At 42.6% G+C, this 27,429-nt stretch overlaps 2 protein-coding genes across 2 annotated transcripts in view; one reads left to right on the top strand and one right to left on the bottom strand.

The window, feature by feature from the left end:
- Window positions 1-5,249: 5,249 nt before the first annotated feature.
- Window positions 5,250-27,429, bottom strand: part of ACSF2 (acyl-CoA synthetase family member 2) — a 99,873-nt gene continuing 77,693 nt past the window's right edge. Inside the window, exons 11-16 of the mRNA XM_066587831.1 lie at window positions 11,913-12,020; window positions 11,429-11,580; window positions 9,393-9,534; window positions 9,199-9,309; window positions 7,577-7,645; window positions 5,250-6,425 (exon numbers count right to left, since the gene is read on the bottom strand). Of these exons, the coding sequence (XP_066443928.1) occupies window positions 6,375-6,425; window positions 7,577-7,645; window positions 9,199-9,309; window positions 9,393-9,534; window positions 11,429-11,580; window positions 11,913-12,020 (633 nt within the window). The 3' untranslated portion in view covers window positions 5,250-6,374. The remainder of the gene's footprint in view (window positions 6,426-7,576; window positions 7,646-9,198; window positions 9,310-9,392; window positions 9,535-11,428; window positions 11,581-11,912; window positions 12,021-27,429) is intronic.
- CHAD (chondroadherin) lies at window positions 20,154-25,908 on the top strand. Its single transcript, XM_066585824.1, has 4 exons — window positions 20,154-20,939; window positions 21,615-21,778; window positions 21,867-22,052; window positions 25,297-25,908. Exons 1-3 carry the CDS (start codon window positions 20,163-20,165, stop codon window positions 22,006-22,008), a joined length of 1,083 nt encoding a protein of 360 aa, XP_066441921.1. The 5' UTR covers window positions 20,154-20,162; the 3' UTR covers window positions 22,009-22,052; window positions 25,297-25,908.

The raw sequence follows: 27,429 nt of genomic DNA, 5'->3' as shown, positions 1-27,429 counted from the left end.
CTGCCCTTTTTTTCTGATATTCACAATGCAGGAGAAAAAATGTGTTCCTATGATACAGGGGACTTGTATGGACACAGCAATATCAAATATGTATTCGGTTTATTTTTATTTTTTTCATTAGAAATATGGGAAAAAGGGTGTGGGGGTTCAACTTTTTTTTTTTTTTTTAAATATACAAGAAAAAAGTAAAAATCAGTTTAAAAAGGTTTTTTTTTAGATCCACAGGAGATCTGGCAGGTAGTTTATCAAGCCCCACCACAGGTATGGCTTAATAGGCAACCTGCAATGGCAGACCTCAGGCTTACAGAAGGCCCCTTGATACCACGGTAACCGAACAGCTCTCCACGATCTCATTGTGCTTGAGGGTGGGGGTGTTCAGGATCCCCAAATTTTGATTGGCGAATGTGAATGCCTCTGTCGGAATTGACAGTAGAATTTAAATCCTTAACAGCCTTGATTAGCATAAGCACTGTTCACGGCTATTGTGTGCAGGCGTCGGCTGTCAAAGATAGCCGACACCTGCATTGTATAGCTCTCCATCCTGTTCCATACAAACCCCAAACTTCCATGACATAATCTTACATACTGGAGCATTAGCCCACCTTCACATAGGTGACAAAATAGTGATTTTCTCGCCATGCGACAGTGCTACAAATCGCATGTAAGTGAAGCCCAAACTTTCCAGTAGGTTCCTTCACATGAGCAATGTTTTGTAGGCTGCTACATTGCGAGGAGAAAAAAAAATGGCGGCATGCTGAATATTGCCACGATTTGCGAGGTTTTAAAGCCCGTTTTCCTATGGAGCCTTCCTTTGTGTTGCATTGCATGAAATCGCGGGTTTTCCTGCGGTGCAATGCAACCTTTACACTAGGAAATCCTGCTAGTTGTGCCTAAAATAAGCCCTAGCTGCATTTTAAAAAAAACAAACATAAATTACCTAACCGGCGCTGTCCGCTCTGCCACACTTCTCCTGAAGCTTTGGCACATTTGTTTGCTCTGTCTTAAACCGCCGCTTCCTGGGCAAAGGGATCATAAATCCCTCCTCTGGGAAGCGCTGGCTCTGATTGGTTCTCGAGCACTGTGGCTTAGCCATTCAATGCAGCACTCAATGAACCAATCACAGCCATTCAATGCGATGGCTGTGATTGGTTCATCGAGCGCTGCAATGATTGGTTCTCGAGCGACGCGGCACAGCCAGAGCTTCCCGAAGGCGAGATTTATGAACCCTCTAACTAGGAAGCGGCGGCCAGAGACTGCAAACAGATGTGCTGGAGCTTTGGGAGGAGAAGTGCAGCGGAGCGGACAGCGCCTGTTAGGTAATGTGTGTTTTTGTTTTTTAAATGCAGTTAGGGCTTATTTTTGGGGTAAGGCTTGTATTTCAAGTCCCTTTGAAACTCCTGGCAAAAGAGCACTACAAAGTCACACGACTAAATCACTATATATCCACATGAGAAAACACAGCGATACTGTACAAAAATTGCGAGAACACAGCAGCGATATCGCTGTCACCCATGTGAAAAAGGCCTTAATGTGTTAATAATCGTGCATTATTTGATTGGATGGCCTTGTTAATTTGATCAACGCCATTACAATGATACGCCAACTACAAAATATGCATCTACAACATATAATAAATCACAGACAGAAGTAGTAATAGAAAGATTCTGTAAAGAAATGGGGCGACTGCAAGCGAATCATCAGTATTGCAAACGTCCCATTTAAAAACACACTTGTTCACCATCGTGGAGCAACCAGCACAAAAAACATTATTCCAAGGTTTCACATTCAGGCAGAACGTTTATTAAAGACTATACAAATCAATAAAAATGTTCTAAAAATACAGTTAGTTATTACTGATGGGTGCCAGATACCGATGGTTGTTCCTTCTACCGCTGCCATCTCACTGGTATTTGACTTCCAGTCCAATAAAAATTTGACCTAATGCCAAAAATAAGTCTATGGCAGGAAAAGGTATGTCTTTTTCCAGAGTAGGCAGAAAGGGAATTTTCCTCTGTCTTGTGCGTTTTGGAAATAGAAGTGTTAAATCGTTTTCAGATGTCATAGTTGTACGGCTGAGATCTAATCGTTAGAACACTTCATAAAGACTCGCTTTAAACTTCACAGTATCACATCTACGGGAGAAGGTTTCCTTCTTAGAAGCCCAAGACATAAGCACATAGTAGAGAAGACATCTTTCTGCATGAAGCATAGGGCAACCAGCTTGGGTCTTTCGATGGGGTAGTTTTTGGTGTCTTTGCATTCAAAGTATTAAGACACTTAGTTGTGTTAAAGGGGTGATCACCTGAAAAGGAGTCCCCTGTAAATGGCTCCAGGTCAGACTTCTCTAACCTCTTTTGATCGGCTGTCAATGCCAAAAGCAGCCATTTCTGCCCAAAAAATGGTCAAAGTAGTAATAAATAAAAAAGCCATGTTTGTTGGAGCATAAGCCGCTCTTTGTGAGACTCCTAGATATCTATATGTACACATCTATCTATATAAGGGTGGATTCAGACGACCGTATATCGGCTGGGTTTTCACGCCGAGCCGATATACGGTGTCCTCATCTGCGGGGGATGGGGGGGGGGGGGAGAATGGAAGAGCCAGGAGTAGGAACTGAGCTCCCGCCCCCTTTCTGCCCCTTTGCACTATTTGCAATGAAAGGAGGTGGGACGGGGGCAGGGCTAAGTTCCAAGAATTAGCCCCACCCCCGCCCTGCCTCTCCTCATTGCAAATAGCGCAGAGGGGCGGAGAGGGGGCAGGAGCTCAGAGCACTGCTCCTGGCTCTTCCAGCCTCCCCCCCCCTGCAGAGAGAGACTCCCCCTGAATCCAGCCTAAAGGTGATAGCCCTCACTGACTGATTCACCACTAATTTACTAACTTCCCGATAAGCATGGAATTTGGCAGAAGCTTTCTATAGGTCCTAAATAGGAAAAGTAAAGGGGTCACAACTCGATTATTTAATGCTAAGTGCAAAAGTATTGGCACCCCTATGTAATGTACCTATTCTAATTCTCTAACTTCCTGATGTCGTACAAATATAAAATTTGACACAACTATTCTTTAGGTCCTAAATAGGAAACGTAAAAGGGGGCACAGCTTGATTATTCAATGCTAATTGCAAAAGTAAGTGCACCCATATGTTATGTAACTTCCTGATGTTGTACAAGCGTGAAATTTGCTGCAAACATTCTTTAGGTCCTAAAAAGGAAAAGCAAAGGGGTCGCAACTCAATGATTCAATGTTAATTGCAAAAGTAAGTGCATCCTTATGTAATATAACTTCCCAGTGTCGTACAAGCGTGAAGTTTAGCACAAGCATTCATAAGATCCTAAATGAGGAGAATGGGAGGGGTGGCACATTCTGCAAAGGGACATTGATATATGCAGCCTGAAGAGAATCTAACGCTCCTCTATGTGTATACATATTTTATTCCTCGGTTCCTTTAAAGTAATCGTGACTTCATTAAATTTTCCGTGTAAACACAAACACCTGTATCAAATTAACTCGAGTGACGCCAGGTATATCAGCTAGTATATCTAGATATCCAAGAGACAACCACTAGCACCATCCTAATATGAATCATGGCTAAAGACCAGGTCCAGAAATACAGAGAGAAAAAGTATGAAGTACAGAATTTACCTTTCAAGCCAATGTCTACCATGTCTACAGTTTAACATAGAACATAAAAAAGATATCGGGATAATCATATTGATGACTAATATATGTTTGGCCTCTACTCAGCGCTGAGCCAATCAGGGGGCAGGTCTGACTCACACCCCCTTCACACCCACTGCAGGCCGGCAGCACGGAACTCCGGCTGCCGGGAGCAGGTAAGTATATATATATTTTTTATTTTAACACTTTTCTGGATGAATTGCAGGGAAGGGCTTATATATTTAAGCCCTTCCCGACAATTCATCCCACACTCGCCCGCAGCGCATTGCTTTCAATGGAGCGGGCTGTATTGCCGGCTCCATTGAATGCAATGCGCTGGACAGCTCCGGCCCGTTTCTAATGAAACGCGGCTAGGAGCAGATTTTCGGGCGATTTTCGGGCACCGGTCACGCGATTTGCGGATGCGCATCCGTCATGCGATCCGCAAATCGCGCGAAAAAACGCCCGTCTGACTAAGGCCTTACAAGGTATAAAGACCCTTTTATATGGAACGATTATCGGTCAAAAGAGTGAAAGTGAACAATAAAGGTCCTGTGTAAATGCAGCTAACGATCGAATGATCTATCATTCTCTTTTCATTCATTTTATGCAGGCGTGAAAATAATCATTCCCTTTTGGGATTTATACCTGAACTGAACAATTTCTTGTTTGAGTGAGCCAACAATGTATCTGCCTGCATAAACAGGTTGCCCGTGCGAACTCGGACATTGTACGCTCAAACAATGAACCGTTCAGTGTAAATGGACCCTACATAACAGACTTCTTCTACTGACACATTACACAGCTGCGCTACACAGCTGCGCTACTCACTGGACACTGCGCCCAGAATCCCTCCTTAGACAGGGGAAGGGCCAGTGGCAGCGATAGAGGAGAAGACAGATAATCACAGAGTACTAGATGTCACACAAGTAGGAGGTAAAGACCATGAATATGCTTGTGGGACTATATGAGACTGGCACACAGACATTTCAGTTATAGACAGTGTATTACTAAATGACTTCTCTCGGTGCATGTAAACCATTTCCAGATCAGAAAACTCCTAACTCTTGGAAAACCCCTTTAACTTCAATAGGGGAAACCATTTGAAACTGCATGTAAAAAAGTGTTTTTGTGAAGAAGCCGTTCTCGAAAGGAACTCTAAGTTTAAAAAATGGTAACATTACTACAAGTATATACTATGATGCCATAAAACATCAATGAGCGCCATGTCTCTAGCTGCTAGACTTGAAAGATCAAACATGTAGGAACACATCCTATCAGGGACGTACCTATAAGGCCTGTCTTCTCTATATAGGGAGCCTAGTAGCATGAAGAAGGCATTATAGTTGGGGGCCTTGTTACAGATTTTGCATTGGGGCCCAGAAGCTTCAAGTTACACCTCTGGGTATGGGTACAGATGGAGGGGGGGCACCCAGCTGAACTTTGGCACCTGGGCCCCTGAGCCTTTAGTTACACCCCTGCATCATATTATATAAGGTTTAATTTAATACATTTAATAAAAGACTAATTACACTCTTAAAAAAGCTCCAATATTTCCTGATGATCCGCGACAAATTGCTGAGAAACGCGTTGAATAAATCATCTGAGCTTAAGCTTTATTCCAAAATGTTAACCTACCCCTATTGAGGTAGTGAATCTGGTAACCATAGTCTGGGAACCTACATAATCGCCTATTACTGGGACCAGTCCCGCAGTCTTTTCTGTAGCGATATTATACCTACTTAGACAAGGACGCGTTTTATCAACAACAACGCAGTCCTGTGTACAGCATCTCTATTTGTCAGTCCCGACAGCCAGGTCCTTTATGTCGGTTGTCCATTGTGTGGAGTTTAATTGTTGTCCTGCCTAAGAAGACTACTCTTATTGGACCTTGTGTGGCAGCAGAATGCAGTCCTAAGCTCTCACTCACGACCAGAAGATTGCGGGTTCAATCCCCGTGTGGTTCAGGTAGCCGGCTCAAGGTTGACTCAGCCTTCCATCCTTCCGAGGTCGGTAAAATGACTACCTGGCTTGGTGGGGGGTAATAAATTACCTGAAAGCGCTGCGGAATAAGTTGGTGCTATACAAATAACAAGTCCCCTTCCCTCTCAGTATGTGGTGCAAGTGCCCTAAAGAATTGGTTTTCTTTATAGTCTATCCTGTGAAGGGCTGTTTTCAAAATCTAAACTTTTGTCTGCCTCTGCGATTCATTGAATTGGCCGGGTTCTATTCTGTGCGTATTGCACTTGCAAATATTGCGTGCATAAATACACGCACATATACGCCCATGTGAAGGGCGCCTTAAATGAAGCATAAGATTTGAAGGTAAAGACTAATCTATACTTTAATACATTTGTATGTGCTTCAAACTACATGGTAGAAATAAAACCTATTCAAGGAAACTAGGGGGGTGTCTGTAGGTTGTGGTTTTGTAATGTTAAAACATCAAAAAATTCTATCAAAAATCTATTAAAATTTAAAATCTCCGATTAATAATGTAAGGTTAAAAAAAACTATTTAAGGTCGTGCAGTGGCTGTAAAATCTGACTGATCTATCCCATAAGCTCATTTTAACAAGGCATGTAATCTCCAAAAAGGGTGGAAAAGAGAAGGTAAAGTCGAACAAGATAGGAGTGCGGTCATTAGAAGTCTGTAAAGTAAGGGCACATAAGCGGGCGGCTGCTTGATCCTCATTAGTTCAGATCCTTCTTCAATCCTCCTTATATCTTCAGATGTTTCTCCATCAGTTCCTTCAGTTTAAACTTTTGGACCTGAAATGAAGATCAGAAAAATATTACTGGAAATATTTTTTAAAAAGGCAATTAAAAGGGCCAGTCGTGGTAAAGCTGATGCACCAGGACAAGGGATCCTCTCTTTGATGAGCTTTGAGGGTTTCAGTCATGCACCGCCATCTTAGGGGGCATTCATCCAGATAATTGTGCCGGTAAAATTGCCATGTTCTCTCCGAGTGCGTTCCAGTTTGCAAGAAAAATCGCATCGCATTGTATCACTGAACATGCAATTCTCATGTGCGAGGTGCACATTTTTTGAGAGGAAGGACTGGTTTTTAATTTTTTTACTTTTACCTTTTTTTTTTTTTACATTTAGACACATTTTTTAATTAAATTTACTGTATTTAGTCATTATTTTTCACTAAGGGGCACAGGTTAGCAGGGAGGGCATTATCTATGTGTTCCCTGCTGTCCCCACATACAGATCACTGCTAATTGCAATTAAAAATCACACTCGCATGTACATGCAAGTGCGATTCCTTTTTTTTTTCTTACCCATTGGAAACAATGGGCAAGATTTCTGCAGACTCACAGAAAGATGTAACACCTTGCTCCCAGAGGTCATACCCCCACCTATCATAAAGTGATCACTTTGTAAGCTGGGACTATCCATTTAATGAGCAACTGCACTTTTTTCAAACTTTTGACATGTCAGGAGGATATGTCAAAAGTTTTGATTAGTAGGGGTCCCACTGCTGTGCCACCCACTGATCTTTAGTACAGGCATGCTGCAGCGCTCAACTGGGCACTGTGCCCCTTCAGCTTTCTCTGCTGTCTGTTAGCTCCTCTCGGCAGCTGAAGACAAACTCATTAAGGACTAGATCTTCTATACACCTCTATGCACTCATCTACAGCTGCCGAGAGGAGCTAACAGACAGCATAGAAAGCTGAAGGGGCACAGTGCCCAGTTGAACGCCGCAGCACCCCTGTACTAAAGATCAGTGGGTGGCTCAGCAGCAGGACCCCTACTAATTAAAACTTTTGACATATTCTCCTGAGATGTCAAAAGTATGGAACAAAGTGCCGTTACTCTTTAAAGGGGTATTCCCAGCTTATAAAGTGATAATCTATAAATTTGAACATTGTGGGCTTTATTTTTGTGCCAGACAATTCTTGGTGTATCTACTTACCTTTCCAGAAACGGTCATAGGATAGTCATTTACAAAAACAATGTAACGAGGAATCTTAAAATGAGAGATCTGTTGAGTACAAAACAAAGCAGAGGGAAGAAATATCATATATTGGTTAGATAACATGGATTTAAAGCATGACTTTAAAAGCAGCCGTAAACCAATGCAACCAGTTATGATGGGTTTGTGGTCTAATTTGTCACTGAAGACATCTAATGAGAAGCAACACCTGCAAATGACCAGTAGGAATCGATGCCATTGTAATGGACATTAATCTCACGTGACATTGTGCCAATTGGCTAATAGGAGCTATTAAAGAATACAGTGGACTAACAGCTAAGAGTCCATGGTATCCACGATGGGAGCGTTCAACGTCATCTCTCCCCACCGTCCTCGCAGTGGTTGTAAGCTGCTGTGCATACACAACAGCCATCAGAGAGGAGAGCGGCTCGTGGGGTTGAGCACTCCCCTTATGAATACAGTGGACTCCTAAAAGTTGTGGTGATCACTGTAGATACCTAACTTTTTGGATGATTTTCTACTGTAGGAAAAAGTGTGATTTTCTTTTTTTCTAGTAGATTTCTAAGTCTTCGGTAGTTTGTATACTCCTAATGAATTGGCCATGATCATCTACAAAGCCTAATGTAATTAAAGGGAACTTTTCAGCACCTTTAAGTGCCATAAACTACATTATGGTGCTCAAGATGTGATGGACCGGTGAGTTGCTTTATTATACTCAACAGGTCTGCCGTTCCAGCGTTGTACCTTTGGGAAATCAGGACACATACACAGCATGACTATTTTCAGAAGGCTGCGTGCACGCGCTCATCCATTGAGATCAATGAGAGCGCGCATGCACAGAACTGTCTAAAAAGAGACACGCTGTGTGCGCACAGCGATTTCTTGGGGGCATAATGCCAGAACAGTGGACTCTTAAATATAAAAAGCAGCTACCTGGACTCTGCGTTCCTTTACCTTTGAGTCCCATAACATAGGTTATAAGGCTCAAAAGGTGCTGACAAGTTCCCTCTAAGAAGCATTTTTATGCTTTGATGGTTACTGCAATTTTGATATATAGTTCATATCTGTATTAACCCTTTCCAATCCACTGTCTGACATCTTCCTACATTCAGATCGAAGCTTGTACAGCTCCAATGTCAGAAGACGTCCGGCAGGGTATTCTTACCGTCTATTGCCAGCCACTCCACTATCGGAGCCCCCCTGGCACACACACACTGGCTTTAGCCAGCAGATGGCACCGTTGTACAACAGCAAAAAGAGAAAGCCTTTTAGGAAACCCTGAAACCAAAATTGGATTGGAAAGGGTTAAACGATTGCTGAGCACAGCCATCAATATCCTGAATTGAGGTTTGGATTGCAAGTGCCGCTGTACTCCGCTTGCTGTTTGTAAATCTACAGATGTAACAAAATGTACCCAAATGCTGATAACTTACTGCAACAAGTTCTCTTAACACATCCAAGGTTATTGAAAAGACAAAAGAAAGTTCTGTCCCGCAGTTTATTTAACGCATTGTCAAGTTAAACTTTGCTACATCTGTACTAAAAAGCTGCATGCATATTTGCGGACTTGCATTCTTATATCCAATAATATCCCCGCTCACCTTTCCTTTGCAGTATTGTTTGATCTCTTCTGCAGTACAATTTTCATTTGGACAGATCCTGATGGCGGCACATATCTCTTCTCCCATCCGCTCATCTTTTAGTCCAACCACCTATAACAACATAGTGGTTAAAATGTGACGCTTTAAAATAACCTGCCCAGATTAGGTTTACTTGCCCGCTTCCCATCATTTACCTGAGCTTCCAAGATTTTGGGATGAGTGTGCAAGAATTGCTCTATTTCAGCTGGGTATATATTTTCACCCCCTCGGATAATCATATCTTTACAGCGCCCAACTATCTGACAGTATCCAAATTCATCCATTGTAGCTACATCTCTAGTAGAGAGGGCATAACATCAGTTTAAGCCATCATTTACTACATGACTTCACTGCTAATTTAATTTCATGCAGATCAGATCAACTTTCTAGCAGATGGGACAAATTTCAAATCAGATCAAATGACCATTTGCATGCGCCAATTTAGACTGAATGGCCTGACCGCACAGAAATTGGTCAGACATCTCTAAGCATTAAAGGAGCCTCTGTCTGCATAGAGGATGCACTGTAGAATGTGGAGAGTTTGCAGCAGGCACCCCACGCGTGCCTTTAGCAGCAGGCAGCCTACAGAAACAAAATCTCATGGAACGCAACGTCATATTGCTGACCGATTCAAGTAACAGTCAGCAATAATCTATATACAATTGTAAGTGGAGTATCAGAAATAATATAACTAAACATCCTAAAAAGATAAGTAACACATTTGCAAACTTGCTTAACCACTTTTGAACCGCCTAACGTAAAAATACGTTTGCCGCCCCCCTTCCACAAGAGATCGCAGGCTTCCAGCTTCTACAAGGGTCCAGCTATGTCCAGGTACGGGCATCGGGACCTGATTGGTTTAGGTCCTGATAAAGGCACCTGGATCAGAAGCTCTTTGTTCCTGCCATAGCTGGACCTTGGTAGAAGCTGGAAGCCTAGCTGGTCCTAGCAACACAGGGATGATCAGTTCCTGCTGTGAAACCCGGGAAAGGGGCTTCCTTCAGCATACATGCCAGCTTAAAAGAAGGCAGAGAGTACACTATGTTAGCAGGGTCTTTTTTTGTGCCTCCAAGGTATGTTCATTTGTGCACAGCAAATAATTGGTACCGATTGAAATGGTTAATTAGTCTACTGAGCTCCAGATGTGTTATCTTTCCTGCACAATTACGCAGCGTTTCATGCATCTCCTAGCGTATTGCGCGCACATTCGCTCATCCCCATTGACTTCTATAGTGATTTTGAGCACACAAATGCGCAGGAAAATACAGCATGCTATGTGGTTTTTTTTGCATGGCCGAAATGCGCAGGAAAAAGAAGCATGTGAATGAACCCATTGAAATCAATGAGTTCTGTTCTCTGCATATTGTACGTGCAAATACATCTGTGTGAAGGGGCCTAAGACATTGTGCAGGAAAATGAGGGGAAGAAAAAAAAACTGTACTTTTTCTGTTTCTGATCATTTTTCATTAAAAAATAAATAAATAAATAAAAAAAACTACCAAATTAAAAGGAATTTAACTCCATTTAGTACCAATGACTATGCTCAGTTCCCAAGTGGCGGACCCCCAATAATCACCTGATCTCAGCCCTGCACTCACTGGGGTCGGAGCTGGAAGTACTATAGAAGATATACTGTAGCTCCCATTAATTTCCAGCTCTGACCCTGGGGGATGAGAACAGATGATCACTAGGAGTTCTGAGCAGCAGACCCTGACTAAAAGGGTTTAAATGCCCGGAATACCCCTTTAACATCCACTCCAAATTTTGTAAATAAAAAAAGAAGCTCCACATGTTAAAAAAAATAAACAAAAAAAATGCATTTTGCAGTAGACTAAGAGACAAAAATAAAAATGTAGCTTTCGCATGCAGCATTCCTAAAGGGCACGACGGCCCAAAACACCTAACTGCCATAATGAAGTCGGGAAGAAATTTTTTCCCCCAAGTGGGCTAATTGGCTTCTGCCTCTTGTTTTTTTTTTGCCTTTCTCTGGATCAACATGGGAGGATAGACAGGCTGAACTAGATGGACATAGTATGTTAGGCTGAATGAAGACAATGTTACTAGGTTACCTCTGGTTATGAGGGGTTAACATTGTACAATATCTAAATTACATCTAGACAAACTGTAAAATGATGGTCAAAGGTAAATCTAAAAAACTTTATCCACCAGCAATCCAACTGTCATGACTCACCCAGTTTTGTACCATTGCTCTGGGGTGATGGTGTCTTTGGTTTTTTCTTCATCTCCCCAGTAGCCCAGCATCACACAGTAACCTCTAACCTGCAGCTCACCCGGGGCATTCAGGGGGACTATTTCACCTGTGTTGAGGTCTACTATTCTTCCCTGAAAAAAAAACAAACCACAATTGGCGTTCGTGTCGTGAAGGCTCACGGTAAATGGGTTGTTCGCTTTCTAAAATGCTATACAGAATGGTAAGACACTTCAGAGATTGCCTTAGCCCACACCGGTGCCTACACAAGAGTTGACCTTGCCATTTCCATCTTGAAAACCTACGGACGCTGCCATTTACAAGAATTACCAATGGGCTTCACAATAGGATCCAAGGTAATCCCTGAAGAGTCATTACAGGTCAGTGCATGGCATTTCGGAAGTTTGCTGGGAAAGCAAAAATCCCTTTAAAGAGGGCATGTTAAGTAGATTGACCACAGTCTCACCTCAGTATGGGGCATAATATGGCCTACGGTGTCACATTTTCGAACAAGTTCATCATAGGGAAAGCCTGCAAAGGTTACTGGGCTGTTTTCTGTTGTGCCATATCCAATCTATAAAAAGAAATAAACACAAAGACGTCACTGTGGTCACATAATCATGAAAGTGAAAAAAAATAGAGCAGTTTTGAGACCAAAACCACTCTTCCATGGGTTAACCCTTTCCAATCCACTGCCTGATGTCTTCCTACATTATGTTTGAAGCTTGTACAGCTCCAATCTCAGAAGACGTCCGAAAGGGTATTCTTACCGTCTACTGCCAGCCACTCCGCTGTCCGAGCCTCTCTGGTGCACACACACTGGCTTTAGCCAGCAGATGGCACCGTTGTATAACAGCAAAAAGAGAAGGCCTTTTAGGAAACCCTGAATCCAAAATTGAATTGGAAAGGGTTAAACGTCAGCCAAGGGGTTATATTTGTGCATATTTTAGGGAATGCTCCCTTGCATTCCATGTATATATTCTTGGATGCTTTCCAGATGCCCCTACTTAGTCTCACAAGCAAGAGACATGTGGCAGCTTCACGAGAGGTCTAAGGGATTTTCCAAAATGCTTCTAGGCTGCCAGATTTTGGGATGATCAGGACTTATGCAAGATGATTTGGGTCAGTCAAGAGACAGACGAGGCAGTTGGGTATTAAAACATGTAGACGGACAGAAATGTTGCCTGTTAGCGGATCATGGAAATCACGGCAGGGATATGTTCTGAAGTAATGCGATTCATTCTCACTAAAATGACAAGTCAACATTAAAAAAGAGAATCACTGAGCCAGTCATCTAAACACTGCGAACCAGACAGTTAGCCCACAAACTGCCTTTAATAGAGAATATAAATACTGCACTTGCCAAGAAAGTGTCTCCGGCTGGCCGAGCATTGGCTATACCCAGCTCCTACATAAACAGCGTGAAGACATTTTGCCAGGTTACTGCAATGCATCAGATTCTTCTGACAGTCTCCTGTCCGGACGGCCATCTCCGTGAAAACAAGGTTCTGCCTCATTGGGATGTGTTTACTAACAAAAGAATTTAAAGGGAACCCGTCACATTGGAAAGTCAATCTGATCTGCAGGCAGCTTGTTAAAGACTAGGGGGAGTGGAGTAGGTTCATGTAGGCAAGGATTCAATATAACTTGTCATTAAATGGACCTCTGCTCATTCTGGGCTGATGAGTCCAGTGGGCGGTCCCATCAGTAATTACAATTCTGCCTTTTTTTTTTTTAATAGCATTAAACATACAGCATAAATGACATAATTTTTTTTCTGTAGGTTGGTACAATTGAGATGCCATTAATATATTATATATTTATTGGCTTTTTCCACTTTTATTTTATATTATATTTTAGGTTTTTCCACTTTTGTACAATAAAGACCCTTTCTGGAATGTTTTCTTTATGCATCACTGCATTCAAAGTCCCATAAGTTTTTTTTATTTTTTCATGAATGGCGCTCTGTGAGGGTTTTATTTTTTGTGTTACTAGTGGAATGTGTACCAAAAATTTTTCTATTTTACCATTTTTATCTTTTTGTATGTCCCTTTAGGGGCCTTGAACCTGTGATCCTATGATCACTACAATAATACAGCGCAGTACTTCTGTGCTGCATTACATAATTGCTAATCATAGCTCATGGTATGGGCCACAGAGGGAAACTTTGTAACTGGGTGAAATCTCTTTGATTGCATCGTAGATTCATGTCTAGTGGTCAACCAGCTCTACGCAAGCAGAAAAAGAGGTCACTACTAGAGATGAGCGAGCGTACTCGGAAAAGCACTACTCGCTCGAGTAATTTGCTTTATCCGAGTATCGCTGTGCTCGTCCCTGAAGATTCGGGTGCCGCTGCGGCTGACAGGTGAGTCGCAGCGGGGAGCAGGGGAGAGCGGGCGGGAGAGAGGGAGAGAAAGATCTTACCTCCGTTCCTCCCCGCTCTCCCCTGCAGCTCCCTGCTCCGTGCCGGCACCCGAATCTTCAGGGACGAGCACAGCGATACTCGGATAAAGCAAATTACTCGAGCGAGTAGTGCTTTTCCGAGTACGCTCGCTCATCTCTAGTCACTACACACAAGTAGCCTCTGAGAGCCTTTTTTTATAGCTCAAGGGTTAAACCACTTTTAGGACCTCAGGTGGCAAGACCGTTCATGCAAACACACCACAATCATTTGAAAACCTGCCTGAGATGTAACTGCATGCTGAATTTTGCAGCCAAACGACAACTATTTCCAGGTGCTTAATGTTCTTTGACAAGGAATGCGTAAACCTGTTCATCGCCCCCTACTTTATAACATGCTCTCTCCAGAATGGACTGCATTTTCAACATGACCTGTTCCCTTTGAAGAACAGTTGACTTAGGGTGCCTGTCCATGGGCGTGATTTCGCCGGCGGTTTCCCGCCGGCCGACGCTTTCCATAGCATTGCTATAGGACATAATGACTAGATTCCGAGCACAAAATAATAAAAATGCAGAAGTACAGATTTTATATGTACCCAAAGCCAGAACACTCCGTGTACTAAATGCAACCCCCGAACACTTCATGGTTCGACTAAACTGAAACAGCACCGCAGGACTCTACACAAGAAAGCATTATGGTCTCTGAGAAACAACCTCTTATTGAAGATAGAAGGAATAAACCTTCTGCAGTCATCCTAAATTAACAACAACTGCTGCCAAGCGGGCCCTCCCTGCAGGGGAAGCAAACAAGCAGGAATATAATCATTTGACAAGATTAGTTTGTTTCCTGTTTGTGATATTACGTATGAGAACATTACATGTAAATAACGGCTCGCTCAAACTAAACTACGGCGATACCTCACTCAGGCGACCACCCAAATTCACATTGAAAAAGTGGTCTTTCAGCGGGGTGGTCCTCCGAAAGCAGGTGGGCAGCATGCACAGCGTATGAACTGGACGCTTGCCCCAGGAAACCGGATCTAGCAAAAACCTTGTTTAAATGTAATTCGCACCCAAACCAATGGAAGACCCTTATTCTACATCATTAAATGGTTGTTTATATGTACTTGGTGGTTGTGCTTGTACATGTTTTACTATGCACGCAATGTAACAGAAGTTTATATGAAGTACTTTAAGGGTGCGTTCACACCTCGCCGCCTTAAAGGGGTTGTCCCGCGGCGAAATGCAAATTTTTTTTTCAACCTACCCCCGCATTCTGCCCCGTTAAAATCAATACCGCTTGTAATTAAAAAAAAAATAAATAAATAAAAAATCGCCTACCTCCTTCCCAGTTCACGCAGCATCTTCTTTTCTTCTTTTAAAGATGGCCGCCAGTCCTTTCCCAATGATGCACCGCGGTTTTCTCCCATGGTGCACCGCGGGTCTTCTCCCATGGTGCACCATGGGCTCTGTGCGGTCCATTGCCGATTCCAGCCTCCCGATTGGCTGGAATCGGCACACGTGATGGGGCGGAGCTACGCGATGACGCGCAGAAGGGGGCGGAGCCAGAACGCCACTCGTGCCCGGACCGACCAGAAGGGAAAGACCCTTCTGCGCAAGCGTGTCTAATCGGGCGATTAGACGCTGAAATTAGACGGAGCCATGGAGACGGGGACGCCAGCGCAGGGAAGGTAAGTGAATAACTTCTGTATGGCTCATATTTAATGCACAATGTATATTACAAAGTGCATTAATATGGCCATACAGAAGTGCGTAACCCCACTTGCTTTCGCGAGACAACCCCTTTAAGGTTGGATTCCCACAGGATGGAAATTCCGCGGAAATCTCGCAGTTTGGCTGCACTGAAAAACCGCAAGATTTCCACTGGATAAGCGCCGCTTCAAAACCTGCGGCAGTTTGGCGCAGGCAACAGCAAATGTGAAAGATTGAGCGATTCTCGTTTAAAGGAGCCAACGGTGACCTCACGCTCGTTCAAATGATATCAGCTCATCTAAAAGGGACCATTAGAGCAGTAATCTAGGCAAACGTCTTACTATAATACGCCTAGTGCAGACCACGACTGGTATTCTCTGCTGACTTCCTCTGGATATCATCTATTCATAGAATCATAGAGTGGTAGAGTTGGAAGGGACCTCCAGGGTCATCGGGTCCAACCCCCACCGCTCAGTGCAGGATTCACTAAATCATCCCAGACAGATATTTGTCCAGCCTTTCTTTGAACACTTTCATTGAAGGAGAACTCACCACCTCCTGTGGTAACCTGTTCCAGTCATTGATCACCCGACTGTCAGAAAGTTTTCTCTAATATCTAATTTGTGTCTCCTCCCTTTCAGTTTCATCCCATTGCTTCTAGTCTTTCCTTGTACAAATAATAGGGCTGATCCCTCTGCACTGTGAGAGCCCTTCAGATATTTGTAGACCGCTATTAAATATCCTCTCAGCCTTCTCCTTTGCAAGCTAAACATTCCCAGATCCTTTAACTGTTCCTCATAGGACATGATTTGCAGACCGCTCACCATCTTGGTAACTCTTCTCTGAACTTGCTCCAATGTGTCTACCGTATGTCTTTTTTAAAGTGGGGTGCCCAGAACTGGACACAGTATACCAGATGAGGTCTGACTAAGGAAGAGCAGAGTAGAAGGAGATAATGACCTCACATGATCTAGACTCTATGCTTCTCTTAATACATCCCAGAATTGTTTGCGCCTTTTTGGCCGCTGCATCACATTGTTGACTCATGTTCAGTCTATGATCTATTAGTCTTTTTCACATGTGCCGCTGTTTTGCTCAATTCCTCCCATTCTGTATGTGTTTTTTTTCATTTTTCTTGCTCAGATGTAGGACTTTGCATTTCTCCTTGTTAAATACCATTCTGTTAGTCGCTGCCCACTGTTCAAGCTTTTCTAGATCTTTTTGAATACTCTCTCTCCCCTAGTGTTAGCTATCCATCCTAGCTTTGTGTCGTCAGCAAATTTGATCAGTTTCCCATCAATTCCCTCTTCCAGATCCTTTATGAAACTGTTGAACAACACTGGACCTAGGACAGAGCCTTGTGCTACCCCACTTGATACATTCTTCCACTTGGATGTGCAGCCATTTATGACCACTCTTGAGTAGATCACTCAGGCAGTTGTGAATCCACTAACAGTTGCCTTGTCAATCCCATATTTGGTCATTTATTTTTTGTATTATACTTTGTCAAATACTTTACCAAGGTCAAGAAAAACTATATCCACCGCATTTCCCTGATCAACCCAGTCAGTGATACTGTCATAGAAGGATATTAGATTCGTCTGGCATGGCTTGTTTGTTAAAGTCATGGTTCACACTAACCAGTCTTCCTCAAGAACAGATTTGTCAGTAACTAGGCTTTGAGTGTCTTTACGTAATATGGAAAAGCACTTGTAAAATGCACACTTAGGGTGCCTTCACACTGGCGAGAAAATCGTGTGAAATGTGTGCGTTGCAAGATGCACAAATCTTGCATAAATAAGAAACCCATTTTTTTAAATGGGTTCATTCACATTAGTGAGGTTTTTCTGCATGGCACCACGCTGCAGTGCTATGCGAGAAACATATCGCAGCAGGTCTCATCTTTCTGCGATATTGCCCATTGTTTTCAATGGGGCTGGCAGCAGCACTGCCCCCCATTGAAAACAACGGGAGAACTCCGCGATCCTCTGCCACCGCTATGACATCTGTGCCGTGGGATTCAGTCATCCCCGCAATGAAGACAGACTGTTTTAACATGAAAACACCTCGTATCCACGGGCTTCAAATGCATGGCGAGGGCAATATCAGGCCGTGATTCACTGCCCGATGCCACCCTGGCCACCGTGAAGGAGCCCTTAACCTTTTGCCAATTAGTTCTTGGAGGCGTTATTAAAACGAAAAAGTTCACTTTCGCCATAGTTTTTCCTTCTCTTCTCCCTTCCTCATTTGTCGTTTCGTGTGAGCCTTCATTTATTAGGATTCTGGTGTTTGTAGCTTCTTTCTTATTGGAAGCCGACTGGCTTTGTAATGCCCTCTATATCTTATAATTTGCTTATTGGATCGTTTGTTTAATTTGTTTCAATAAAGGTTATTGAGCCGTACTTTTACTCCCTCCACTCTAGATACGAGTATTTATTCAATGCGCTCAATAAAAACCATAAACGGTACAACTGTTCGTGTGTCATTAGTCCAGTTAGATTGCATTTGTATGTAATTGCAACTTGGATGTCAGTCAAACCATGTTTTATTAGTAACTACCTAATATACCCAGCGTTGCCCCGATTCCTGATGCCCTGGCTTTCTTTTTGAAATTCAGGCCTCCTGCGGTTTCCTCTTTGCAGCCCTTGATGTCCTGCCTCTTTCCGGCTAATTCTTAAGTCGTTCTTCATGTTATTTGCTTTGTCTCACTTGCTCACAGTAATTTTACTTTCTTTGCTTTTGGCTGGGCTTGTTCGATGTGTTCCCATTTTTTTGGTAGGACTTCTAGATCCACCACACATCTAAATTATTCACCAAGCTAAAAATCACAAAGCGCCTTTTATCAAAGCTTTTATAATAGGCCTCAATTATTGAAACTGTGTAAAACAAACTGTCATTATTCCTTAAGCTGTCCTAGTAAAATGAAAGCTGAGCTGTGATTGGTTACTGTGAGCCAACAGTTGAAACCCCCCAGGATTTTAAGTTGGATCTTGAAAAGTATGTGTACCAAGTATGGTAAAGGCCCGTTTACATGAAAATTCGTTCAAACAACTGAAAACGAGCGATAATCGTTACATGTCAACGTGGGCATTGTGCACTTTTCCTTTGAACGATGATGATTTTTAGGTGAACTTAAAATCCATCGTTCAGCTGAGATAAAGCAAACACATTTATCTTTCAACAGACCGCAAGCTGTTAACTCCACAGGAGTCGGCAGACAACAATGTAATCTGCAGTCAGCCACAAGCAGAACAATGCACCTGTTTACACAACTGGGTGTGTGTGATTAATCACATTCTGGGCTCTGCAAACAGTTCCTGAAGGCTCTTTTATATACAAATGAAGACGTTAAAGTGTTAATGGTCAGTAACACTTTATGCAAATGGTTCAGTCGTTTGAAAGATTATCTTTGCCTGTAAATTGACCTGAAGACCAATCAAGGCATGTAAGAGCCTATGAAGAACAAAACAAAAACTATAGAGCTTCGTGTGGTGCAGAGTGTAAGCTCTCGCTCACGACCTGAAGGTTGTAAGTTCAAACCCCGAATGGTTCAGGTGGTCAACTCAGCCTTCCATCCTTCTGAGGTCGGTAAAATGAGTGCCCAGCTTGGTGGGGGGTAATAAATAAAAAAATTACCTGAAAGCGCTGCACCAACTTATTACGCAGCGATATATATATGTATATATAAAACCTATATACCTTATTATATACTTATTACGCAGCACGCTATATAAAATATATATTATACATATTACATAAAAATTTGTTTGTATATTCACACAAATAATATAACAAAAAAATACATGACAGGCATAACAATCCCAAACTCTCACAAGATTGAGAATCCATACACTGAGAGAATCACTAAATACACTAAACTCGCACTGAAGGTGAGACGTTCGAGGATGGATGGGGTACTTCTTGTGCCTTTCAGTCCTTCTACAATCGGGGGAGGAACGTGCGCGCTCACGCTCACGTACGCACGCCAAAAAAGTCACATTGTCAAGAAGTTTCTAGACCTGGACACACACAAACATACGGGTTTAATTTTATGCTTTGGTTGCTCTGCCTTGCCCGTTGTATGACTTAGCACTTGGTACCAGGATTAACAGAGTTAAACATTTAACACACCATCATAATATTTTATTATGTTTATATATAAAAATTCCCAAAGTGATTCGCTTCCTTTTTCTTGCAACTGTACTTTGCTGTTAGTCCCACACTATCTGCTAGACTACATGCTAAATATACGTGAATGCATATTTTTGCACACACAGACCTAAGATCAAATATCTAGAGGAAAGAGTGGGAAAGAACAAACTCTGAAAGTTCTTAGCCCTGCAATGCTAAAAATTCTTCAAACTTTTTTATGCCTCTGGAAGACAGCTACTTTTAACAGGTACTTCTCAGTTCACAACCTTGAGTTTTATAAGGTTCACAGTCTGCTTCTCGTAGTGGGTTAACTACACACACACACCTCCCAAAATCTGCCTCCTCCACATGACTGTTTGGCGCGGTCTGCTTTTTTTTATAATTTAATATGATATAAATAGGCCTGTGTGTGAAGGTCTCGCTCATACTGCCAGTGCTGTGCGCTCTCGCCATGGAACACCTCAGTCTCTTTCTCATCCTAAGCCTACTGGCTACAGCATATCCCATTCTACAGGCATGTCCCACAAACTGTCACTGTCATGGAGGGGACCTGCAGCATGTGATTTGTTACAGCGCAGGGTTAACCAAGCTTCCAAAGATACCGGAGCAAACTCGCCTGCTAAACTTACAGAAAAACTTCTTCCCCGTTCTAGCTCCTAATTCATTCAAGGAAATGAAAGGTCTGGTGTCCCTGCACCTGCAGCACTGTCAAATCAAAGAGGTTACAAGCGGGGCGTTTCGTGGTCTTAAGAAACTCGTCTATCTCTATATATCCCACAATGACATCAGTGTGATAGGTACTGGTGCGTTTGATGAACTGTCTGAGCTCACTTATTTATACATGGACCACAACAAAATCCTTGAGATACCCAAAGGACTCTTGTCACCACTTTTCAATCTTTTCATCTTTCAAATGAACAGCAACAAGGTGCGGGAAGTGAAAGCGGGGACCTTCACCGGTGCCAAAGACTTGCGGTGGCTGTACCTGGCCGATAATGACATCACTACACTGCATCCAGGGTCTCTGGATGAAGTGGAAAACCTCGCCATCTTCCACATAGATGGAAACCAACTAAGTACTTACCCACTTGCTGCTGTTAGCAAGTTGAGGGTAGTAGAGGACTTCAGGATATCCCGAAACCCAATCAAAGTCATCCCTGACTATGCGTTCCAGTCCTTTGGCCGGTACATGGAGTCTCTATCCCTGGAGCACATGGGTCTGGAGAAGGTGGGTACTTAGCGTTAAGACGTTTTAGTTGTCAAAACAAATGTCATCGTTTTATCCCAGACCCCTTACATGGGTTCCAAAAAAATGTAAAAACCAGCATTTAAGCAGAGAGAAGATTATATACAGACATGCTAAGAGGTCACTAAACAGTTACAGTAACTTTTCTTCCGACTGCTAAGAAAAGAACATTTCTTTACCCTTAATAGCACCCTGTTTATTGACATGATGTCTCGTAAGTGGCAGTCTCTCTCCCCGATTCACAAAGCAGTCCCTGTCTATGACTCCTTAGGAGGAGGGGACCTGCACTGCTTATTTCAGACTAGTAAAAAAAAAAACTGAAGGGAACATAGAGCAGCTCTCAGTGAAAGTTACCAAAATTCCACCACAACACGTTCTGTCAGGACAGAGAAAGATCCACCAATTATGAATGGACAGGTTGCTGTAGGAATCTTTGCTAACTACAAGTATGCCAGAGCCTACATAAGATCATAGGGCACCTTACAATCGAGGGTGGAAATTTCCAGTGAGAGTCCAGTTGATGGCAAGAGAAAGTTGGGAGCTCAAAGAGTGGGTGAGAAAGTTGGAGTGAAGGATGTGGACATTCGTAATGATCAGGAAAAAAGGTAGAATGTTTGTTCCTCATTTCGTAGCCAAACCCACATATTTTTGGTTTAGTTTTCAGAAAAAGCTTTTGCTGGAGTTACAACCTTGAAGAAGCTTAATATTGAAGGAAACAAGCTAAGCCAGCTTCCTGCCAACGCCCCATTTTCAACCATGCAAAATTTGACCCTGGCAAATAATCCTTGGCACTGTTCCTGCCAGCTGGCAGCTGTGAGAAGGTGGGTCTGCATGACATGAAAGAGTTGATTAAAATACCATGACTTCCATAATGCTAATCCAAAGCTAATACTATTTCTTTGGACACAGATGGATGGACAGTAGTCGTTTCCGCCCAGATGCCACTTGCGCAAGCCCATCCCAGTACCGTGGGCAACAGATAAGAGACACAGGAGCTTTCCGTAGCTGTAAAGTACCAACAAAGAAATCTCGAAAAGGAGAACGTCATTAAAGGGGTATCCTAACTGTTTGACTAGAAGACAACTAGATTAAATGGTATGTGGTTAATTGGACTTAGATCTATAAAAAGGTTAAACACAAGTTTCTCAACATATAGAACTAATGCTAACTACAGCCAGAGGAAGGGAAATAAAAACATCTGGGCAAGTGACCAAATTTTAGCCCTCTCGAGAATTTATTTTTTAACCCTACAAAGGAAGTCAGATATTATCTCCATTCTTCACACACTTCTCCAACACGTCACTTACTGAGTATTGGTCATACCCCAACACCGTCCACACACCTTAAGAACTCCGTTTGCTTCGTCCACCTACCGAGTTCTGGGGGTTGAAACATGTCCCGGCACACATACAGCTCTCCAGCAGTCAAACGAATTAAACACCATGGTACCGCTCATTAGGTCATTAGGCAAATGCATTGTTCATAACTGGATGATTGGCCTGTGTAATCTATGAACGGCTGTGAATGGAGACAGGTGGCCAGAAGTGATCTCCCACCCGCTCAACGTCCATTCATTGAGCGATCATCACACCTGCATGAAAGCACGGCAGAGAGATAATCATTCTATCGGAAAGGACCCTTTTTAAGTTGCAAATACCAAGCCTAAAAGGTATTTTTACAAGGGACGACAGCCGTCCCAACGATTATCACCCGCGTGCGAAAGCACAGGAGCGACAATGACTCACTGAATGGAGGTGGAACGCGTCGGGAATATATATTTTGGCCACCCAGCTCCATTCAGAGTAAACAGTCGTTCATAGATTAACAGGCCAAGAGTAATTTGGTTTTTAAGTGATTCTCACTCACTCGCTCAGTCGGGTCTCGTATTTACATATAAAGACAAATCACCCGTAATCGTAAGTAAAAGGCTTTAGTCCAAAAATTAAGCATAGTTCAGCCAGTTCTATACACTTTTCACATTATACCAGTGACATAACTATAGGGGGTGCAGAGGCAGCAGTCTCTAGCGGGCCCTGGAGCAGTAGGGGGCCCAAAGTCCCCACTATCATATAAGAAAACATCAAAATTATAAATGTGCATGGATGGTTGGGGGGGTGCATATTAGAGATTTTGCATTGAGGTCCCCTATATTTAGCCTCTGCCTGATCTTTTAAGCCTCTGCCTCATCTTTTAAGATTCTAGCAATGTCCCTGGATGCTGGTGTTGCATGGATTTTTAATTTTTTTTTAAGGGACCCAATGATACAGAAGAAAGTTGTAGGAGGGCCCCATACTGAACTTTTTCATGCGGGTCACAAGTCTAACTACGCTACTACATTACACATTTCATTTCTAGTGATTACTGTCAATGCCATTAGCTTTGAGATAAGCATCTAGCCTGTTTTTAGTAACTCTAGGCACATACTCAGGATGTGTAAGAGTTCTTTATTTTAATGTTAATAGACTAGTTTAAAAAAATATAGGTATGGGTCCCCTATTTTGTTTTGGTCTTTTTAAAATACAACTTGTATTGATTACAGGATGGATATGGCAACAGCTTGTGTTGGCAATGGATTTTTTGCTCTTTTAAAAAATATTTATATATGTATTTTATTCTATAATTTGGTTTTTTTTACTTATTTTGGGGTATATTTTATATACTATTACTCTTTGTAAAAAAAAACAAAAAAAAAACCAAGCTCCTAGAAAGATTTGTCGCTTTGCTTTAAAAACCTGGCAGGCAGTTCCATCTCAGGCAGATATACAAATGATTAGAGTTGTGGTGTTTAGATGAGCGGTCTCGTCACCGGAGGCCCTAAAAGTGGTTTCTCCCCCCGGGCTTTAAAAAGGCTCACAGAGGCTTCTTGTGTGTAGGGACCTCTTCTTTCGCTTGTGTAGAGATTGTTGACCACTAGACGACTCTATAACACAGAGATTTCACCCTATTACCAGAGTCTGAGGGGGGCACATTATTGGGATGCGAGAAGCTGGATGGTTGTATCGACGAATTGTCCCCCACCAGCCATTCTGACCAGACTGTTAGGAAGTGTTGGGACCAGCCGATGTGTGAGGGCTCGCACACAAGGTGACCAGACTCGGGTCACCCTCGACAGACCACCAGTAGAGAGGATCATCTAATTGTCCGACAAGCAAACACAGGTCCAACGGTTTCATTATCTGCCATCCAAAGACAGGTGGCACTATCGTTACACCTGTGTCTGTCGGAACCATTTCCAGGTGCTTGGCTTAAAGATATTTGGTATCACAGGGCCTATTATGTGTACCATCTTTGACACCCATTGACAACGGCCATGCTCATTGGCCTTGGGGTGAGCGCCTCAATCCTGCATTTGCTGTGGAGCGGCACACTGTCCCTACTGCTGGTGTGATGGTCTGGGGGGGCCATCACATATGACAGTCTGTCACCCCTAGTAGTGGTACAAGGGACAATGACAGCTCAGTAAAATGTTCAGGACATCTTGCAGCCGCATGTGTTGTCTCTCATGGCAGGGCTTCCAAGGGGCATTTCTCCAGGGCAGCCACTTCCATGGCTGCCCTGTCGCCAGATACTTCACCAATAGAACATGTATGGGACCATCTGGGACGCAAACTTTGACAGCCTACAATTTTCACAATCTAGAGGCTCAGTTGCAACAAATCTGGAGTGATATGCTGCAGGATACCATACGCCCGTCCGTATTACATCTTGCCTCCAAGCTAGAGATGGCCCAGCATGGTACTAGAGCCTCCATGCCTGCCTGTATCACATCTTGTATCCAAGCTAGAGTTGGTACAACAGGGTACTAGAGCCTCCCTTTAAGGGGTCAGTTTGCTGCAATAAATCCTTTTGCTCACATATTGTAAATCACTTACTTATATCAATGTACAATCACACAAAAGACCGTGCCATTTAATTCCGACAACTCCTTCTAGGGGATGGATTGATTTTGATATATTAGTCCCCGTGACATTATAAGCTTTCTAGGGGACATTTACAGTGTCATTTTCTTTTTTCACACTTTCATCCATAGGAGCAGCATCTATAGGAGCCCCACTTACAGATGGATATATCACTGTATCGTGACATTAGTTACTAGTAGAGCAGTTCCATAATGAGTTTTCCTCTGGCATCGGCCATACATTTTTTCTGTAATATCAGGTATTACCGTGATGCTAAAGCCTAGTACAAGTATTTCCGGGTTTATGGGCCCTTGATAAAGCATATATGTAGTCCACACTTTCTAAAAACATGTTCAGTAGTATCTAAGAATATGCACTAGAAGAAAAATGGGCATATACCTGCAATTACTAGAATTCTAACAACTGTACCAATTAAACAGGCACCTAATGGACAGTCTTGGTAACTGTGATGCTGTTGACCTGCAAACTACTGACCTGTAGGATCCTCCAGAAGATCTTCCCCAACTTGATTCAAGTCATCTCATATGTCTGCCATTCTGAATCTGCAATTGCCAAGCCACACTATCCTGTATGCATGTACTAATATGATCAGCTGAAAGCCATTGCACTTTTAATGAGGCGGCGTACCTTGTATGTACATGTACTGCATACTTGTCACACAATATATAAACATTTAGGCATTTATTGGACAAGTGATACATTAACATTGAGAAATTCTAGCATACTGTACATGTAGCAGACGAAAAGCAAACCTAACTGCTAATAACTATATATATACTGTATAGAGAATATAATTAGTGCTGGCATGTGTGCCGTATATACTGCGAATACACTATAACACAACTATAAGTAACACCATTAATGTCCAACAACTATTGATCATTATTGCAAATACCTATTATCTAAGTAATGCCTGGAGAACCCAGAAATATAAGGGTGATCCACAGCTATATGATGTACAGTGAATTACATGACTAATAGAATATGCGGTGTGTACATGTAAAGCTGTTTACTATAACAGAACACTAAAAAAGTGGAATAAATTGAAATTTCAAAAAAACAAAAACTTGTCTTATTATACTCAGTCATGTTTAATGTTGTAAGAGGTCTTTACTTACTGGATCCATTTGTGTTGCTAGGAATACAATATACTCTATATTATGGGGAGCAAGTGTAGAAAGATTCTGCATTTCTCCAAAAATACATAACTAACTCCTTAAATCCCTAGAAGTAGATATACTGGAGAAAACAGATTTTGGTTACGCTGGATTTACATCAAAGTTTTGTTTTTCATTTTTCTGTTCCCATCCGAGTACAAAAAAATGGATCCAGTAAAAAAGTCATTCTTGATTAGAGAGGAGCACGTATACTCGCTAAAGGCAATTGCTCGAGCGAGCATTGCCATTAGCGAGTACCTGCCCGCTCGAGACTGAAGGTTCGGGTGCCGGCGGCGGGCAGGGAGCTGCGGGGGAGAGCGGGGCGGAACGCAGGGGAGATCTCTCTCTCCCTCTCTCCCCCCCCGCTCCCTCCTGCTGACTGCCGCTACTCACCGCTCCCCCGCGCCGGCACCCGAACCTTCGGTCTCGAGCGGGGAGATACTCGCTAAAGGCAATGCTCGCGTGAGCAATTGCCTTTAGCGAGTATACTCGCTCATCTCTATTCTTGATTTCTTTGGAACTGGTTTTGTTTTAGTTTACTTCCGTTCCGTCTTTTTTTTTTTTCTTTTCTCCATCAAAAAAATTGAAACAAGTACTGACCTGCCAGATTTTTTTTCTGGAAATAAAGGTAAGTGATTCAAAAGGGAAAGGTCAACTCCACCCAAGCTAAATAAAGCCATGTTCACATCTGTGTTAGGGATTCTGTTTTCCTGCACAGTTAAGACAGCAGGCAAACGTAATCTCCTGGCCGAATGGTTCAGTGAAGACAAACAGCAGCCAACAGACCCTACTGACCACAACCGGGCCCGTTTGGTTCCAGTCAACCTTTCTTGCATTTTGCATGCAGGACATTTGTGTCCGTATTTCATGCCAGATCCGTATCAAAGGCTCAGAATGGAGTCTCTGGCGCAGATGTGGGCAGAGCCTAAAAACAAAGCTCCCCCTACAGTATGGGCTAGTTTACGTAAGAAATTTACTTTCCATTTTTAACAGAGCCTTTTTGGTTTTAAAGGATCCGGTATATGGATTCATCAAATAAAATGGACCATTTCTATCAGTTCGTTTCCATTTCGTTCCTCTTACAGACATTTTTAATGGATCTGTTTTATCTTTTGTCTTTTTTTTCTTTCCTTCAGTGCATGCATATTTAAAAACAGATCCATTAAATGGAACCAAACAAACCCTTCCATCCAGTTCCATCATCTATTGGCTAAAATTACATAGTAACATAGTACGTAAGGCCGAAAAAAGACAAGTTCACCCAGTTCAACCCTTTAACAATGCTGATCCAGAGGAAGGCAAAAAAGAGAAAATGAAGAAGCCAAAATGTCCTCATTTAAGTGAAAAAAAAATTAATTCTCGACTCAGTCAGGCAATCAAAATAAATCCCCGGAT

This window comes from Eleutherodactylus coqui, chromosome 13, assembly GCF_035609145.1.
Source record: "Eleutherodactylus coqui strain aEleCoq1 chromosome 13, aEleCoq1.hap1, whole genome shotgun sequence".
Lineage (NCBI taxonomy): Eukaryota > Metazoa > Chordata > Amphibia > Anura > Eleutherodactylidae > Eleutherodactylus > Eleutherodactylus coqui.
Note: the sequence above shows the minus strand (reverse complement) of the source record. Positions and strands in the feature narration are given on the sequence as shown.